At 46.3% G+C, this 17,367-nt stretch overlaps 1 protein-coding gene and 1 long non-coding RNA gene across 9 annotated transcripts in view; both read left to right on the forward strand.

The window, feature by feature from the left end:
• BCL9 (BCL9 transcription coactivator) overlaps positions 1 to 4,998 on the forward strand; it is an 84,665-nt gene extending 79,667 nt beyond the window's left edge. For 7 of the 8 annotated variants that reach the window (XM_045033403.1, XM_045033406.1, XM_011285100.4 and 4 more), the window contains 2 exons: positions 1,191 to 1,451; positions 2,554 to 4,998. In XM_045033403.1, coding sequence (XP_044889338.1) covers positions 1,191 to 1,451; positions 2,554 to 3,671 — 1,379 coding nt within the window. In that variant the 3' untranslated portion in view covers positions 3,672 to 4,998. The remainder of the gene's footprint in view (positions 1 to 1,190; positions 1,452 to 2,553) is intronic. The other variant, XM_045033407.1, reaches the window with a different exon arrangement.
• Positions 4,999 to 7,964: 2,966 nt separating this feature from the next.
• LOC123379039 lies at positions 7,965 to 15,447 on the forward strand. Its single transcript, XR_006582981.1, has 3 exons — positions 7,965 to 8,224; positions 8,324 to 8,400; positions 15,035 to 15,447. It is a non-coding gene; the product is annotated as an uncharacterized LOC123379039 (long non-coding RNA).
• Positions 15,448 to 17,367: the final 1,920 nt, after the last annotated feature.

Genomic DNA, 17,367 nt, shown 5'->3' on the forward strand with positions numbered 1-17,367 from the left:
AAGCTGGTGTCCTGACTTCATGCAGCTGGTGCCCGGAGACATGTCTCTGAGCTCTGCACTCGGAGGTGGCCTCCGCCGAGACGGACGTATCTGTGGCCGGGTGCATCGTCGGTACTTCCACGGGGTTAGGCACAGGCGTCCCATCCTGGCAGAGAAACACGGCTCTCAGGGCAGTGTATGTGTGTCAGATGGGACTGTTAAAAGGAAGAGGAGAAAATGGGAAGTATTTGTCATTTCACAGACAAATTTACATTTGCACGGTGAACATGTTGGTGAAATAAAATGCCTTAACGGTGGGTAAATGTGGCTACTTTAAATACTAGGCCCGCCCACTGGAGGGGGCTGCCCTCGCATCCACAGGCTCTGAGTATAATCCTAAGCACAAAGGGGAGGCCGCTGAGAGATTTGAGTGGTTCTCGTAAATACATGTTGGCCACAGAAGCAGTTCCCAAAACCTCTTTGGTAGACTGCTGTTCTCACAGATCAGCCGCAATTTATCAGTATTTTCTTCCCAGGAGAAGCTCTCACTGATGATGGTGGTTTTATGAATGGGACCAGAGGTGGTCCTTGGAGATGAGCACCGAGGTGTAAATACTAGGTCCGCCTTGTCTTCACTTGAGAAAAACTAGACTCCAAGTAAGATAGAAAACGTATACTACCAAGTTAAAGCACCCCTCTCCATTGGTTAGCGGGTCATGAAAGCAGGACGGTGGGACAGCCACCTCAGAACTTTTTTGTTCAAACGCTTTGGTTGTGGAAATTAATCAAGAGCATGTGTAGGGTTGGTGGCTGGGGTCGGATCGCTAGTCTGGCTCCACAGCAGACTAAATACTGGAGTTGAATTTTGAGTTGTGATCGGCAAGGGAAAGACCCGCTTACGTCGTGTTCTTTTCAGTGAAATAGTTGTCCGTAAGCCGTGTTTTTCCCAAGCTTCAAGTTCTGTCTGAGGCATTCTTGGCATGTTTGTCTTCACGTCTGCTGATTCGTCACCTCCGTATTGCGCTGCGGTCTGCCCTCTGCACACACACAGATCTTGACTAGAAGACTGATGAGTCGTGTCCCGGGTCTAATAACACTGTCCTGTTCATCTGTCGCATCCCTGACCTTGCTAGTTCATAATCATCGGCCTGATAGCCTTCAAGAGCAATCTAATTCCCTGCCCGTTTTTGTTTTATTTTGCTTTCTTCTAGGTGGCCCCCCACCTCCTACAGCCAGCCAGTCTGCCTCTGTGAATATCCCTGGAAGTCTTCCCTCTAGTACACCTTACACCATGCCTCCCGAGCCAACCCTTTCCCAGAACCCACTGTCTATTATGATGTCTCGAATGTCCAAGTTCGCAATGCCCAGTTCTACCCCTTTATACCACGACGCCATCAAGACTGTGGCCAGCTCCGATGACGACTCCCCTCCAGCTCGCTCTCCCAACTTGCCATCAATGAATAATATGCCAGGTAAGCAATCAGGATGGAAGCTAGGATACGGAGCCCGTGTTAGACAAAAGAGAGACTTCACGCGTGCTTTGTTGACAGCTGCAGACCTCAACGGGTGGAGGTGCAACGAGTTGAGAAAGAATACCGTCGATAGAATTAAAGTGTCTGCACTAGAGGAAGATAGCACTTTTGTATTAGTTTGACTCAGTCCGTGCTTATTGGAAAGCAGATTTCTTGACAGTTCTTAGAAGGAACTTATAGAAGTTCTGATGCTTCCGTGTGCCTGGATGGGTTCGTTTTTCCCTTTTTGTGGTGGGGGGGGTGTCGAGGGTCAGAGTAGGGAGGGTCCTCCTGGAGCAAGACTGAAAGCAGTTTCCTTTTAACATTCTGATTGGATGTCTTTAGTTTTGAAGTGTTTTTCTGGAAGGGCAGCCTCCAACCACAAGCAGCCACGGGATTTGAGATGGTGGAAAGCCCCCATTTCCTAGCAAGCACCGTCCTTACCATACTCAGTAGTAATTCCACAGAGAAACCAAATACTTAAATGTCCCAGAGACTATAGTAGAAACTGCATGCTTTCCCTCTCTGTTAAAAGCTATGTTTCTTTAACGTTTCATACACCCTAGAGTGTGAAATGCTCTCTGAGTAAGGCAGTCTAAAAAGATAATGCTAGATGTCATTTGGTAAAGGCCTGTTTGGTTTCCTTGTTATTATTTCTGATTCTTGGACTTGTAGGACTGATTAATCCTCTTTCTCCAAAGAGGACCATACTTACTTCAGACAGATTCTTTTTTTCTGTATGAAATGTCTCCAATGAAGAAGACTACACTGGTTTGCATATTAATTTGTAACTTTTCGCACAGGAGACTTTCTTCCTGGTTGTTTTCTACATACTCTTACGTCATACAGTTTGATACTCAAAATATAACCTCTCGTAGAGCTGTTGGGTGTCTGTGCTCCAAAATGCATTTCGATCTTGTTGAGGGCAGGGATTTCGTGACGTATGTTTTCCCAACAGAGTACCTTGCACATTTGGCTTTTTGTTGTTGCTGATTGGATTTGTTGTAGTTTTTCTAAGTTGCTCTCGGTTAAGGTGATTCCTTTGATATCTTTATTTTTCTAGGGATGGGCATTAATACACAGAATCCTCGAATTTCAGGTCCAAACCCCGTGGTTCCGATGCCAACCCTCAGCCCAATGGGAATGACCCAGCCGCTCTCTCACTCCAATCAGATGCCCTCTCCGAATGCCATGGGACCCAACATACCTCCTCATGGGGTCCCGATGGGGCCTGGCTTGATGTCACACAATCCTATCATGGGGCATGGGTCCCAGGAGCCTCCGATGGTACCTCAAGGACGGATGGGTTTCCCCCAGGGCTTCCCGCCAGTACAGTCTCCTCCACAGCAGGCTCCGTTCCCTCACAACGGCCCCAGTGGGGGGCAGGGCAGCTTCCCAGGAGCTATGGGTTTCCCAGGAGAAGGCCCCCTTGGCCGCCCCAGCACCCTGCCCCAGAGTTCAGCAGATGCAGCACTTTGCAAGCCTGGAGGCCCCGGGGGTCCCGACTCCTTCGCCGTCCTGGGGAACAGCATGCCTTCGGTGTTTACAGACCCAGACCTGCAGGAGGTCATCCGACCTGGAGCCACCGGAATCCCGGAGTTTGATCTGTCTCGCATTATTCCATCTGAGAAGCCTAGCCAGACACTGCAATATTTCCCTCGAGGGGAAGTCCCAGGCCGTAAACAGCCCCAGGGGCCTGGGCCTGGGTTTTCGCACATGCAGGGGATGATGGGCGAACAGGCCCCCAGAATGGGACTAGCATTACCTGGCATGGGAGGGCCAGGGCCAGTGGGAACTCCGGACATCCCTCTTGGCACGGCTCCATCCATGCCAGGCCACAACCCAATGAGACCACCAGCCTTTCTCCAGCAAGGCATGATGGGACCTCACCATCGGATGATGTCACCAGCACAATCTACGATGCCCGGCCAGCCTACCCTGATGAGCAATCCGGCTGCCGCCGTGGGCATGATTCCCGGCAAGGATCGGGGGCCTGCTGGGCTCTACACCCACCCTGGGCCTGTGGGCTCCCCAGGCATGATGATGTCCATGCAGGGCATGATGGGACCCCAACAGAACATCATGATCCCCCCACAGATGAGGCCCCGGGGCATGGCCGCTGACGTGGGCATGGGTGGATTCAGCCAAGGACCTGGCAACCCAGGAAACATGATGTTTTAAGCTGCTAAGATTGGATGTGCCGATCCTTGTCAAGATGAGATTCCGGGTCCTGAGAGCTGCCTTGAGGGAGTTCCGGGAGTGCTGTTGGTCAGGCAATAGGAGAGCAGAGACCCGAGGGCTGCTTTGGGGGAGGGGGGAACTCGAGAATGTATGGATTTACCTGAAAACAAATGATTCATTTAATCAACAGGTGTGTTTTTTTTAAGATTTATTTTTTAAAAATTATTTTTGTGGACTTGGGTATCCCATGATGGCACCTACTTTTGGGAATCTGTAGCCTGTGCTTCGAGAATTGCCATCGGTCATGTGTTGCACCGTTCTCTGTATGTTTACGTCCTTTGGACTGGCTTCTCCCAGGATTCTTTTCTGGTTTTGTTTTTGTTTTTTTGTTTTGTTTCGTTTTTTTGTTTTTGTTTGTTTTTTTATTTGCTTTGGGCTTTATTTTTTTGTGTACTGTACTATATTGTAAAAGGGATTTTAGCAGAGACTTTAGTCTTTGGGACAAGAGGAGAACAGGAATGCTGGGCCGTTTACTTTAGGTGGAGAATCCGTCTTCAGACCTTTGGACTATTTTCTTTCAACTCCAGTGTATAGAAAAAAAAAAAAAACCAAACTACGACCTCAGAGCAGAGTATTAATGAAAAGCACAAAAAAAAGGAACTAAGTTCAGCGAGGGGTGGGGGGAGGGGGGAGATTTTTCTTTTCAAAAATAATGAAGCTTAGGACGTTTGTTTTTCGGTTCGAGTGCTCTCCGGCACGGTCTGTCTCTTCCAGTCGGCAAACCCACCTTCACGTTTTTCTCTCAGTTTCCCTCTCCTCCCCGCCCCCCACCCTGCCCTCATCTCCTTGGTTAAGTGTATCTCCTTCTCCCGCGCCCCCGCCCCCAACTGGTGACCCCTGCTTTCCTCCTCTTTCCCTTTGGCAGCTGCAATACACGGTGTTCTTTTGGGGAAGTAAATCTAATGAAAGCCTCGCCTTCCAGGCCGAGCGTCGTCCCGGCTCCGCGAGGGAAAGGCCTGTGCTTGGGATGCTCGGCGGTCTTCTGCTCCCTTTCTCTTCTTCCCCGACACCCCCTTCCCTGCCCACCTTGTTTTCTGTTCTCCTTTTCTTAGGAATTCCCAAGTGAATTTTATCGATGTGGGAGTGGAACAGATGCTAAAAGCTATCCAGGATTTCGTTTTTGTTTTTGTTTTTAATTTTGTGGTTCCTCCCCTGCCCTCCCCCTCCCATGCGTAAAACGTTCTGTGTAACCTCCATTAAATTTGGTACAAAACCACTCACCAGAGCTGTGGTGTCAGAAAAATAAAATATATTGTTTCTTACAAAATCCAATTGCCTTTTTTGTTCATTTGGGTTCCTGTGCTGTTCGGTATGGGGCATGGTGGCTGCCAAGTGGCCCAGAGGCTTCCACCTTGTAGGGAGTTGGCTGATGAGGAAAGGAAGGCTAGCAAAGTCTACAGCGGCCCAGGTGAAGCCTCTTCCCTGTGGACGAGGCGGAATGAGGAATAAGCCCCCGAGGATTTATCCTGCCGGACTGGGTCCTGTCCTAGTGGTGAAAGCCAGGCTGTTGGCAGAAGAGCAACCCCCGTCCCCAGTGCTGCAATTCACCTCTTTACCAGAATGGTCTTTCCCAGGAATTTCTGGGAGAGTCAGTTTAATGGCGTGAAGTAATTAAGGCTGAAGGTAGATTTGCAGTCATTTGCATAAGCTGTGAAATGTCCCTGGATCTTGTTAAGGCAACGCATTCCTGCTGTCCCTGCAAATCGCGGCTCTCCACAGTCCGTGGGTTTCTGCGGTCCCTTCTGGCTCCCCTCCTCGCTGCCTGCTCGTCAGCGTCTTCCCCTCCCCCGGTCCTGCTCAGGCTGTGCTGGGTTCGATCCCCCACCGCACACAGGCCCCCCCCCAGTGCAGCAGCGCGCACCCTGCAAGGTACACGTCTGAGGGACCGGCTGTTTGTGTTTCTGTGCTTTTGGATTTGTTCCGGCGTGTGGATTTCTTTAGGTCCTGGGCGTTTTTAGCGGAGCGAGTGGGCGTCTGTGTGCGTGTTCGTTCACAGGTGAGAGAAGTGAGGAGCTGCAGGTGCGGAGTCAGCTGCAGACAAACTTGGACAAATTGGGCTCTGCTGGCGTTCTACAGTCCGGAGTTTTTCCTGTGACCGTTTCTGTCTCCGGGAAGGGTGTTTGAGAGCCGTTTTTCTCTCCCACCGTCGGCAGCCCTGGCTTCTCAGTAACACTGGAGCCCCAGACAACAAACGTGAGAGCACCTCCCCCACGGTCCCCTCCATGTGTGTTCTCGTGCAGATCTTTGAGGGGCCTACGAAGTAGGTGGTACTCATCTCCTTTGCAGATGAGAAAGCTGAGCTCAAGTTTAAGGATTCTGGCACAATCAGATCTATTCAGATGGTCCTGCGTGGTGAAAAGTTTATGCGAGGGGAGCAAAAATGAGGGTTTTGTTTCATGAACTTAGCCATATTCCTAGGTCCTCTGGCTTTGAAGCATAGGGAGGAGAGCAGGGAACAGCGAAGCATGGGGAACGTGAGAGGAGAGCCCTAAGGAAAGGCTGGGACCTGGCATTTGCCCACTGCACTGGCTTCTTGGGCAGCCCCACTGCCTGCTGCACCTGATGGTGCTGTGCTCACTGATAGTGCGTGGTCCCTTGCTACTGTCCCTAGCAGCCCCACTGCCTGCTGCACCTGATGGTGCTGTGCTCACTGATAGTGCGTGGTCCCTTGCTACTGTCCCTAAGAGAGAGCCACGGGAGGGCAAGAGCGGAGTGGCCCCTGCTGGGAGGCGCTGGGAATGTGGCACTGCTCGCGCCGCCCCCTGCTGGACAAGTGCGGCAGTGCAGATGAGCTGCCCGCTGCAGAGCCGCGCAGTTTTGAAAAGCCCCCTTCATAAATCTTCATTCATTTACACTGTCAGCAGATACCAACAACATTTCATCACGATGATATCTGATAAACTAAGTTCATTTGGGGTTTGAACAGAACAATTTCTAATTTACTAAGAATGCTGTGAAATAAAATCACATTTGAGGGACTGGATGCTGTTGCACAGAGAACTAATTTTTAAAAATTAGCAAAAGGTTGATAAAGTTATTTCATGTTAACATAATCCTGTGAAAGCCCAGCCAGTCTCCCCGCAATTTCAGGACTAAATGGAGGATGTGCAATAATGATGGGTTACTTCATGTCAGGGGGTAAGTGGTGGGGTGTGGATCATAGCATTATTTCTTAAGGACTAACAGAGTGTGGTGTTTTTTTCCCTAAAACAACGTGAAATAAAATAAGCTTTTTAAGAGGATCTGCACTTATAAATGAAAATAAACCACTGTGGGGGTCTTGTGAAGGGCGAGGCATGAGAAAATAGAAATTTTAAAACAAATTTGCAGATTTTAAAGCTACTTTTTTAAAAAATTCATCCAAAATTTCTCCCAGACTCCCTACTCCCCTGCTGTCACCAGGGCCAGCTTTCATGGATGGGAAACCTGTGCAGCTGCCCAGGGCTGGGGCTTGGTCTGCCGTCACCTTTTGAAATTCTCAATAATCGTTGGATAGGGGACCCCACAGTGCCATTCTGCACTGGGCTCCACAGATGGTGTAGCCAGTCCTGACTGTTGTAAACTGGACAATCACAGCAGCTCCATAGCGGCGCTGGGCTCTCGGCCTCAGTCCTTCCTCCTCCCCAGTGGCACGGGTACCCCAGGCAGGGTGGTGGTGGTGTTCCGTTTGAACAGTCTACACTTTAGTCATTTCCTTTTCTGAGTACTTTCAAAGTGCTGCGAGGATGGGGAAGCTGTATTTAACACAAGGACTCATTGCCTTAGCAACCACCATCTAGAGAGCACCTACGGTGTGTCCAGAACCGTGCTGAGGCTGGGACGAGGGAACAGGTGCAGAAATTGATCATTACAGTACAATACGGTCATTACCGTGGTGAAGGTGCAGGGTGCAACAGGCCAGAGGGGAAGGTGATTTTTCCTGGTGGAAGGTGGTGGTGGACCTTTCAACAGGCCTGCCTGTTGAAACTGGATGGGCGCTATAGAGGAGGTGGAGGTAAGAAATGGGCAGAGGGAGAGAGGTCACAGAGAGCCGGGTGGGGCCCATCGAGGGGCCCGAACTTCAACGTTTGAGCAAGGGACGCAGGTGATCAGCTTGGCCCTTCAGGAGTGTGCTGTGGTGTGGGAGTCAGGCTGGGGGTGGGGTGGGAGAACACAGGAAGGTCACTTGCCAAGACTTGCTTATTCTGCAAAATCCGTAAGTGCACAGACTCATCTCTTTTGCTTTAAAAAACATTAGCTTGAACTGTATCTTCGGTGCTTGTTTAAAGAACTTAAGCCTTACTGCTGCTTTCTTTTCTCTCACCTAGACCAGTCATTGTTTTTCAGAGCCACAAACCCTTGTCTCTAAGAACAGTCATGGCATCTCAGTTCGGTGGTAAAATTCGAACGATACATCTAAAGCAAACAGTTTGCAAAGCAGAAAGACCAGTTTGTGGCCAACTGGTATATTTTATACTGGAGGGAGTTAAATAATAAACGAGGTTAAAAAGAAGGTATGCTATGGGGACTGTAGGAATAAAAATGGTCTTGCTCTTTAACATGGCTCTTTATCTGGGTTACTGTAATAGACTCCATCTGTTTTCTGCCTGTAGGTGACCACACTTCAACTGTTAACTTTCTGGTTCAGTGCTTAGTTGTGTTTGGCAACCAATACTGCTAGAGAAAGAAGGTGAGTATATGATCACAGACACAGTAGATAAAGAGAAGGTGCTCGGTGCTAACCACCCTCTTCCTTTCTCCAGCCGCGTCTGGAGCTAGAGTTGAGGGCAGAAAGAACTTACAAATCTTAATGGTATTCAGTGTCTAATTAGTTAGCGTTCAAGATGGATTGAAATTTTAAAGTTTTTTGTTTTTTGTTTTTTGTTTTTGCCGCAGCCCAAGTTCTTTCTGTTAAAGGCTCCTGGAGCCTGTGGGTTTTTTTGTTGTTTTTTTTTTTTTTCTTTCTCATCTTTACCAAGCCTCCAGGAGCTTTCATTTTCCCAGCTTCCCACACAGAAACCCTCCGTGAGCTTCTTTGCCTGGAGACTCCTGCCCATCCCCACACATCAATCTGATCTAAGCGCGCATGTTCAGTTCTCAGTGGTGCTATAAGAGCTCGGGAGTACTGGCCTCCGGTTGCTAGGTTCTCAGCATCAAATGCAGCCAAGCCGGGCCCAGCACCTTGCTAGAGACTGAGTCATCCCCACTGCGTTCAAACCAAATATATTTGGTTACAGGGAATCCATGGACAACTGTGATTTATTTCTTTCCCCAAATGCAAAAGGTCTCCCAGGCTTTGGTGAAGTTCTTTATTCTAGCTGTCAGTAGTGCTATTAAAATTTTTTGCACACACAGATTTATTTATTCAAGTGTATATGCACCTTTAATATACTAAGGTATGTAAATAATTAAATGCCAGTTTTGAAATGTCAACACGCTGCCGTGAAGATTAGTTTGTTTTTTCCTTGTCAATGAGGCTGGAGAATCCCTAGAATTCTCTTCATTCCTGCAAGGCCTTTAAAAGTAATGATACCAGGGGCGCCTGGGTGGCGCAGTCGGTTAAGCGTCCGACTTCAGCCAGGTCACGATCTCGCGGTCCGGGAGTTCAAGCCCCGCGTCAGGCTCCGGGCTAATGGCTCGGAGCCTGGAGCCTGTTTCCGATTCTGTGTCTCCCTCTCTCTCTGCCCCTCCGCCATTCATGCTCTCTCTCTCTGTCCCAAAAATAAATAAATAAATGTTGAAAAAAAAATTTTTTTTTTTAAAATAAAAGTAATGATACCAGTAAGGAAATACAAGGAACAGATCCATACAAAGTACCAGGCATCACTTGGCCCAGGAAAGAAAGGATCTTTGGCATCTGTGTAACAGAGTCCAAGGTTTCAGCAAGGACTGTTATAAGAAGGTCTTACCACCAGTGGAGTATGAAGGTATAGGAGTTGCCTACGAGAAACGTGCATATGTCTCATTGAGAAGATACATGCTAGCAATGACTATAGAGTATGACCATATTCTATTCTCTGCATCACCATATTCATGTTGATATCACACCCCAAAATAATTACTGAATTCACCAATAAAGATGACTGGGGCTATACAGAATGAAGTTAGTGATCTTGTGACTACTTGTGACCCCCTTCCTGCATTATTAATCTCTCCCCTGGCTTTCCATCATTCCCATCAGCATACACACAGGCCCTACATTTGGTCCTAGGCTTTCTGCTTAGTCTTCTAATTCATCTAGTCACCGTCTGTACGCTAACTCTAGAACTTCTATCTCCCTCTCTGCCTATTCATAGGAGTTCTAGACTTGCAGCATCAACTGGCGCCTGGACACTGCCTTGTGGGTGTCTTGCAGGCACTTCAAACTTAACAAGTCCCACACTTGACTTCTGAATTTCCCCCACATCTAATCTTCGTAAGTGATATAGGTCCATCCACTTAGTTCTCAGCTCAGACACAGGGAGTCATTCTTAATTCTTTACTTCTCACATGAAGCCAGCAGCAAATCCTTTTATGTCTATTTTCCATTCTTCTCTCCATTCCAGTTCAAGTTACCATCTTTCATCTGCTCTATTACATTCATTTCTTTTTTTTTCCTTAAGCTCTTATTTGTTTATTGATTTAAGTAATCTCTACACCCAACGTGAGACTCAAACTCACAACCCTGAGATCAAGAGCTGCCTGCTCTTCCAACTGAGCCAGCCAGGTGCCCTACATTCATTTCTTTTTCTTTTTTTTAAATTTTTATTTTATTTTATTTTATTTTATTTTATTTTATTTTCTAAATATAATTCATTATCAAGTTAGCTAACATACAGTGTATACAGTGTGCTCTTGGTTTTGGGAGTGGATTCCCATGATTCATCACTTACATACAACACCCAGTGCTCATCCCAACAAGTGCCCTCCTCAATGCCCATCACCCACTTTCCCCTCTCCTCCAGCCCCCATCCACCCTTTGTTCTCTGTATCTAATAGTTTCTTGTGGTTTGTCTCCCTCCCTCTCTGTTTGTAACTATTGTTTCCCCTTCCCTTCCCCCATGGTCTTCTGTTCAGTTTCTCAAGTTCCACATATGAGTGAAAACATGATATCTGTCCTTCTCTGACTGGCTTACTTCAGTCAGCATAATACCCTCCAGTTCCATCCACGTTGCTGCAAATGGCAGAATTTCATTCTTTCTCATTGCCAAGTAGTATTCCATTGTATATATAAACCACATCTTCTTTATCCATTCGTCAGTTGATGGACAGAATTTGGCTATTGTTGAAAGTGCTGCTATAAACATTGGGGTACAAGTGCCCCTATTTCTATTTTTAATGTTTTGAGGAACCTCCACACTGATTCCAGAGTGGCTGCACCGGTTTGCATTCCCACCAACAGTGCAAGAGGGTTCCCATTTCTCCACATCCTCACCAGCATCTGTTGTTTCCTGAGTTGTTCATTTTAGCCACTCTGACCGGCGTGAGGTGGTGTCTCAACCTACATTCATTTCTTAACTTCTGCTTCCAGTCTTGCTCTTCTCCAGTCTACTCTCCACATGGTAGCCAGAGCGATCTTAAAAAGTATAGCCCAGATACATCAATTTCTTCCTTAAAAATCTGTAATGGCTTCCCAGTGCAATTTGTATAAAATCGAAGATCTTTCATGTGACCCAGGTACCTCTCCAGTTTCACTTCATGCCCTTCTATCCTTACTCACTGTGCTCCAGCCAAACCACTCTAAGTCCAGTATCTCCAGTGTGCCAGGACTCACATACACTGGTTCCTTGGACTACATGCTCTTAACTCCAGCCACTCCCAGTGACTGATGCCTTCACCTCCTTACATCCCAGATTGTCACCTCCTCAGGCCTTTTCTGATCACCTATCTAAATACCTGCCTGTCCCTACCACACACACACACACACACACACACACACACCATTTTGCATCACAACATCCCATTTGTGTCCCTTATAGCAAGGGTTCATTCTATTTCACCCACTCCATGAAGTCAAAAACTGAATTTTTCTGGCTTATCACTTATTCACCAGCATCTAGCATAGTGCCCACCTTCTAAGAGGGATCAGTAAATATCTGCGAATGAGAGAAACGAAGGGTCCATGTGAGTTTGGGTGGCCAAGGAAAGACATCATGGTGGTTATGGTACATGAGGTGGTCTGTATAATAAAGCTGGGGGTGGGGACAACACACGTGAGGGAATGGAAGAGGGAATGAACAGGGGGAGACAATCAGACCACTTGACATTGAAGGGAACAGCTTCAGCAAAATAGTCATTTGGGTAACAGAATGAAACTGAAAAGAGAGGGAAAGAAGAATGGCTCCAAAAGCCAAGAAAAGTAATCTCATCTTGATATGGGAAGCAGCAGAAGCCACTCTTTGGTCTAGATCAGGGGAACTACACGATAAGACAATTAGTGTATAAAATGGATCGGGTCTGGCGGGGGGACTCAGAAGGGACTGAAGCAAGGGGCAGCCCCAAAGCTGGAAGAGCTGACTGGCGGCATGTACCAGTCCTCCAGGGTGGAGGACGAGAGGCTGCTGGCAATGGAGAGTGAAGAGTGGAGCCAAGAGAGCTGTGAGGGAAGAAGCCCCAAGGTTTCATCAGACACGGGGTGGGGGGGGGGGTGGGGAGGAGGAGGGAGGACTCAAATAAGACACCAAGGTTTCGAGACCAAGGAACTGAAAGAAGGAATTATGGCATTGGAAAGGACCTACCTCCCGCTCTGCAGTATCCCTAGCAGGTGGCCGTCCTGTAACAGGAGGCCATGCTGTTGAATAACATCAGTTCTAATATTTAGAAAATTCTGAACACGGGGGCGCTTGGGTGGCTCAGTCAGTTAAGCATCTGACTTCAGCTCAGGTCATGATCACACGGTTTGTGAATTCGAGCCCCGCGTCAGGCTCTGTGCTGGCAGTGCAGAGCCCGCTTCAGATCCTCTGTCCAATTCTCTCTCTGCCACTCCCCTGCTCATTCTCTCCCTCTCTTTCTGTCTCTCTCAAAAATATAAATAAACATTAAAAAAAATTGTGGACACAATGAGTCAGGTTTCCGTTAGCTCTTTGGCCATCCCAATTTTGCCCTTAGGAATATAGAATAAGGACAGTCCTTACTTCACAGGCCAGCCTTCCAGATGTTCGAAACAGTTATTAGGTCCCTCCTAATTTTCTTCTTGCCAGGCTAAATTCCCTGGTCCATCAATCACGACCAATGAGGTCTGGTTTTGGGTTCCCTAATAGCCCCCATAGTTTTATTCTGTTTCATTACAGTTTATAAACCTCTTAAAAGTATGCCACTAAGAACTTAAGACAGTAGTATTTGGTGCCCTAGTAATGTCTGGTCAACACAGAGCCCAGTGAGACTGTTGCCCCCTTTTATCTAAACAAAGTTCCTCTCCTTGGTGACAGTTCACCTTCCCCCCCTTTCTGTGGGGGGAATTTTAGGAAATGAAAACCCCAAGATCCTTTTCATGTAAAATTAACCCTTGCCCCTCATTCCGTATATTTTTTGCTTATTTTTTTACCCTGAATTCAGGATTTTACAGTTATTCCTCTTTAATTTCAAGTCCAATTCTGATCTATTATCCTAGAATCTTCAAGTCCTTAAAAACCTGTCCTAAAATCCTTGGCATTGGTTCTCTCTGATTTTCATATCAAAAGCAAAGATGTTAAGATTTTCATCCAAGTGATGAAAGGGTCCAGAATAAAGTCCTGAAGCTCACCATTAAAGCTACATTTTTTTAAAACCCGTTTGTTTTTACTGTGATAAAAAAAAAAACAAAAACAAAAACAAAGTTTACCATTGTAACAATTTAAAGTGCATAGTTCTGCAGCGGTAAGGGCATCATTGCCACGCAACCGTCACCACCATCCATCTCTAGGACACCTTTCATCTGGCAAAACTGAAACCCTGTCCCCCGTAAACAGTAAGTCCCCATTTTGCCCTTCATGTAGCCCTAGCAACCACCATTCTACTCTGTGTCTATGAATTTGACCACTCTAAGTACCTCATACAGGTGGGAACATACGGTCTTTGTCCTTTTATGACTGGCTTATTTCCCTTAGTGTAATGTCCTCAAGGTTCATCCATGTGGTAGCAATGTGGCAGGGTTTCCTTCCTTTTCCAGCCTGTGTGATACTCCACTGCATGTATCTGCCACATTTTGTTCATCCCATTCCTCTATCTATGGACACTCAGTTTACTTCTGCCTTTTTGCTATGGTGAATCATGTGCTATAAACACGGGTGTACAAATATCTGTTTGAGTCCCTGTTTTAACTTTTTTTTTTTCCTTAAACTTCTTTTAGTTTAACTTCTTTTCTCTTTTGACTTTCCTTTTAAAAAAAAATGTTTATTTATTTTTGAGAGAGAGAGAGCACAAGCAGAAGAGGGGCAGAGAGAGGGAGACACAAAATTTGAAGTGGGCTCCAGGCTTCTAGCTGTCAGCACAGAGCCCGACAGGGGGCTTGAGCCCACAAACCGGGAGATCGTGACCTGAGCCAAAGTGATGCTTAACCACCAGAACCACCCAGGGTGCCCCTCTCTTTTGACTTCATTACAGAGGTGGAAGTGCTGAATCCTACGGCAATTCTAAGCTTAAATTTTTGAGGAACTACCAACACAGTTTCCCACAATGGCTATATCATTTTACATTCCCACCAGGAGTGTACAAGGGTTCTACGTTTTCTACATCCTTATCAATACTCGTTATTTTCTGGGTTTTTAAAATCATAGCTATCTGATGGCTTACGGTGTGAAGTGGTATCTCATTGTGCTTTTGATTTGCATTTCCCTGATGATGAGCGTCTTCTCATGTGCTTATGGGCCATTTGTATGTCTTCTTTAGAGAAATGTCTATTCAAGTCCTTTGCCCATTTTGAACCGGTATGCGTGTGCGTGTGTGTGCGTGCGCATTGAGCTGTAGGAGCTCTTTATATATTCTGGATAGCAATCCTTTATCAGATATATTATTTGTAAACATATTCTTCCATTCTATGGGCTGCCTTTTTACTCTGTTGACAGTGTCCTTTGAAACACAAACGTTTTAAAATTTTAATGAAGTTTAACTTGTCTAGTTTTTCTTCTCTTGCCTGTGTTTTTGGCGTCATATCCAAGAGATGACTGCCGAATTCAAGGTCATAAAGCTTTTCCTCTATGTTTTCTTCTAAGAGTTTTATAGTTGGAACTAATCTTCAGATTGACATCAATTCAGTAGTTTGTTAATTTTTAAATGTACTTTTACAATCACTTATAAGTCCATTATCATCCAGCTCACATTTCCCATCTACCTATTCAGTGATTGATTCTTTTATTTGTTTTTTTTAGTCAGAGCGTACAAAGCTAGGAATGATGGATACGGCAGCAAACTGGTCAGGGATGGTCACATCTGGTCCTCACCAAGCTCATAGTCTGCTAAAGAAGTCAGACACGAAACAAGTGATCACAAACACACGTATGACACAACAGAAGAAAAGGAAGTTGCCAACATGTTAAGACTGCGAAACATACACTGACTGGAAAGATTTTCATCGAATTTCTTGGGAATATTTGATTTATTGGTCTATTAACCCAAACAGAAAAGAGAGTTTGCTCACAGACTTTTACTTGTTAAAGAATCCACTCTAGGGCTTGGGTTGCTCAGTTGGTTAAGTGTCCAACTCTTGATTTCAGCTCAGGTCATGATCCCACGGTTCGTGGGTTCAAGCCCTGCATCAGGCTCTGTGCTGACAGTACGGAGCCTGTTTGGGATTCTGTCTCCCTCTCTCTCTGCCCCTCCTTTGCTCTTGTGCTCTCTCTCTCTCTCTCTCTCTCTCTCTCTCTCTCAAAAATAAATAAATAAACATTTTAAAAAAGTTATACAGAATAAAAAACTCCCCTAAAAAAAAAAAAAGAACCAACTCTAGACCTACTGGGGACAGAGAAGCTCTTGGTCTTCAGATTCTACAGTCTCTCATTTTATGGGTTTTGAAAAACTAGGACCACATTTGCCTTTATATTTTGGTTCTCTGAGATAATTATAACTTGTCCTAGGCTACTCTCTGAAGTAACATCTAGAACTTCTTCCTCTATCTCAGGGCATTATGCATCTGCACACGAAGATCTGAACTCATTAGAAGCAACCAGGTGCTATATGCTCCTCTGTCTAAGTTTTTCATCCATCCCAACAATGCTTGGCCTTTTTTGGCTTGAAGATGGCTTCCCTTCTTAGAAAATCCTGATTAGGGAAGAGAGAAGGATCTGGAGTTAAATGGTTTCATTTTGTCTTTCCTCTACAAAATCCCTTTACCCAGATAGCAGCCCATCTTTTACTTCTTCATTATTTTCTCAGACTGTAGCCTAGAGGCCGTTAGCTTCCCCCCCCCCCCCCGCCCCGCCTCACACAAGCCTCTGGTATCATGGGTAAAAACTGGGGAAGTTGGGAAGCCAGTGCTTGTTGGGGTTGAGGAAGTGCTCAGTATGAAGGGATGGTTTAGCAACTATGTGCAGACAGTTGGAAATAAGAGCAGGGGGATGACAGGTTTGGATTAGCTATGGAAATGTGAATTCCTCCACCGGGAGCTGAGTATGGGTTATCTCTCCGTGGAAGTAAGAGAAGAGAGAACCAAATGGAGGGCCAGGAACTAAGTCATGAAGGATTGGCACCGTTGGAAGTAGGGGAAGAAATTCCAGAGAAAGAAGCTGAAATTCGTAACATAGGAAGAAACCTTAGAAATGATCCTAGCCCACCTCTCTCATGTAACTGATGAAGAAATGGTTGTCCAGATAAAAAAAGAATCAATCCGGTCACTGGGGTAGCTACAAAAGTATAGAGTTGCATAAATCCTGAGGGGGTGGGAAAGTGGCTTGCAAGATCCAGGAGGTGGTCCACAGGGCCAAATGCTCCTGAGGAATCCAGGAAGGTGAGGATGCAAAGAATGGCTCTCAAAATTGATTGACTGATGCTCTGGTCCCCCAGAGGGCATTTCTGGTTAAGAAACGGAAGCCAGATTGCCAGCGCAAGGATCAGGGGAAAGGGTTTGGGTATGAAAGAGACGGAGATGCTGAATTGTACACATTCAGTGGGTTTGGCAGTACTAGGCAAGAGAAACAGGATGCTGGCTAGAAGGAAAGCAGAAATAAAGTTTGAGACAATGGTAATATTACTAAGTCAGGAAGAAAGGAAGCAATTAATTGAGTGGGAGGGACCGAGGATACGAGAGAACTTGCACCATCCTTGGCAGGAAGACCTCAAGAAGGAGGTGAAGAACCGGAGCATGCGTGGAGGTAAGCTTTGGAGAAAGGAAGACACCAAAAGGAAGGAGGTACCACATGTGGGGAAGGAGACAAAGCCAAAGGGAAAGCAACATCCCAGGGGACAGACGTGGGGAGAAAAACCAAGCCGACCCCAAGGTCAAAGGTGGGGGTCTACGTCCTGCCTCTGCCTCTTGCCAGACCATTGACTTTGAACTCTCTGAGCCAGCTGCTTCACATTTCAATGCCACCGAGTTTGTGAGACTGATTTCAGATAACATATGTGCATAGGTCTACTACCAGCTGAGTTATCAGAGCATTTTTGAGATTTACCCCAGAGCTCACAATGCAGACATCTGAAATATCTCTGCTAGTGAGTAAATTCTAAAAGCTTCACACATGTGCTGGTTGGACAATAAGAAAGTTCT

The sequence above is a fragment of the Felis catus genome, chromosome C1, assembly GCF_018350175.1.
Source record: "Felis catus isolate Fca126 chromosome C1, F.catus_Fca126_mat1.0, whole genome shotgun sequence".
NCBI lineage: Eukaryota > Metazoa > Chordata > Mammalia > Carnivora > Felidae > Felis > Felis catus.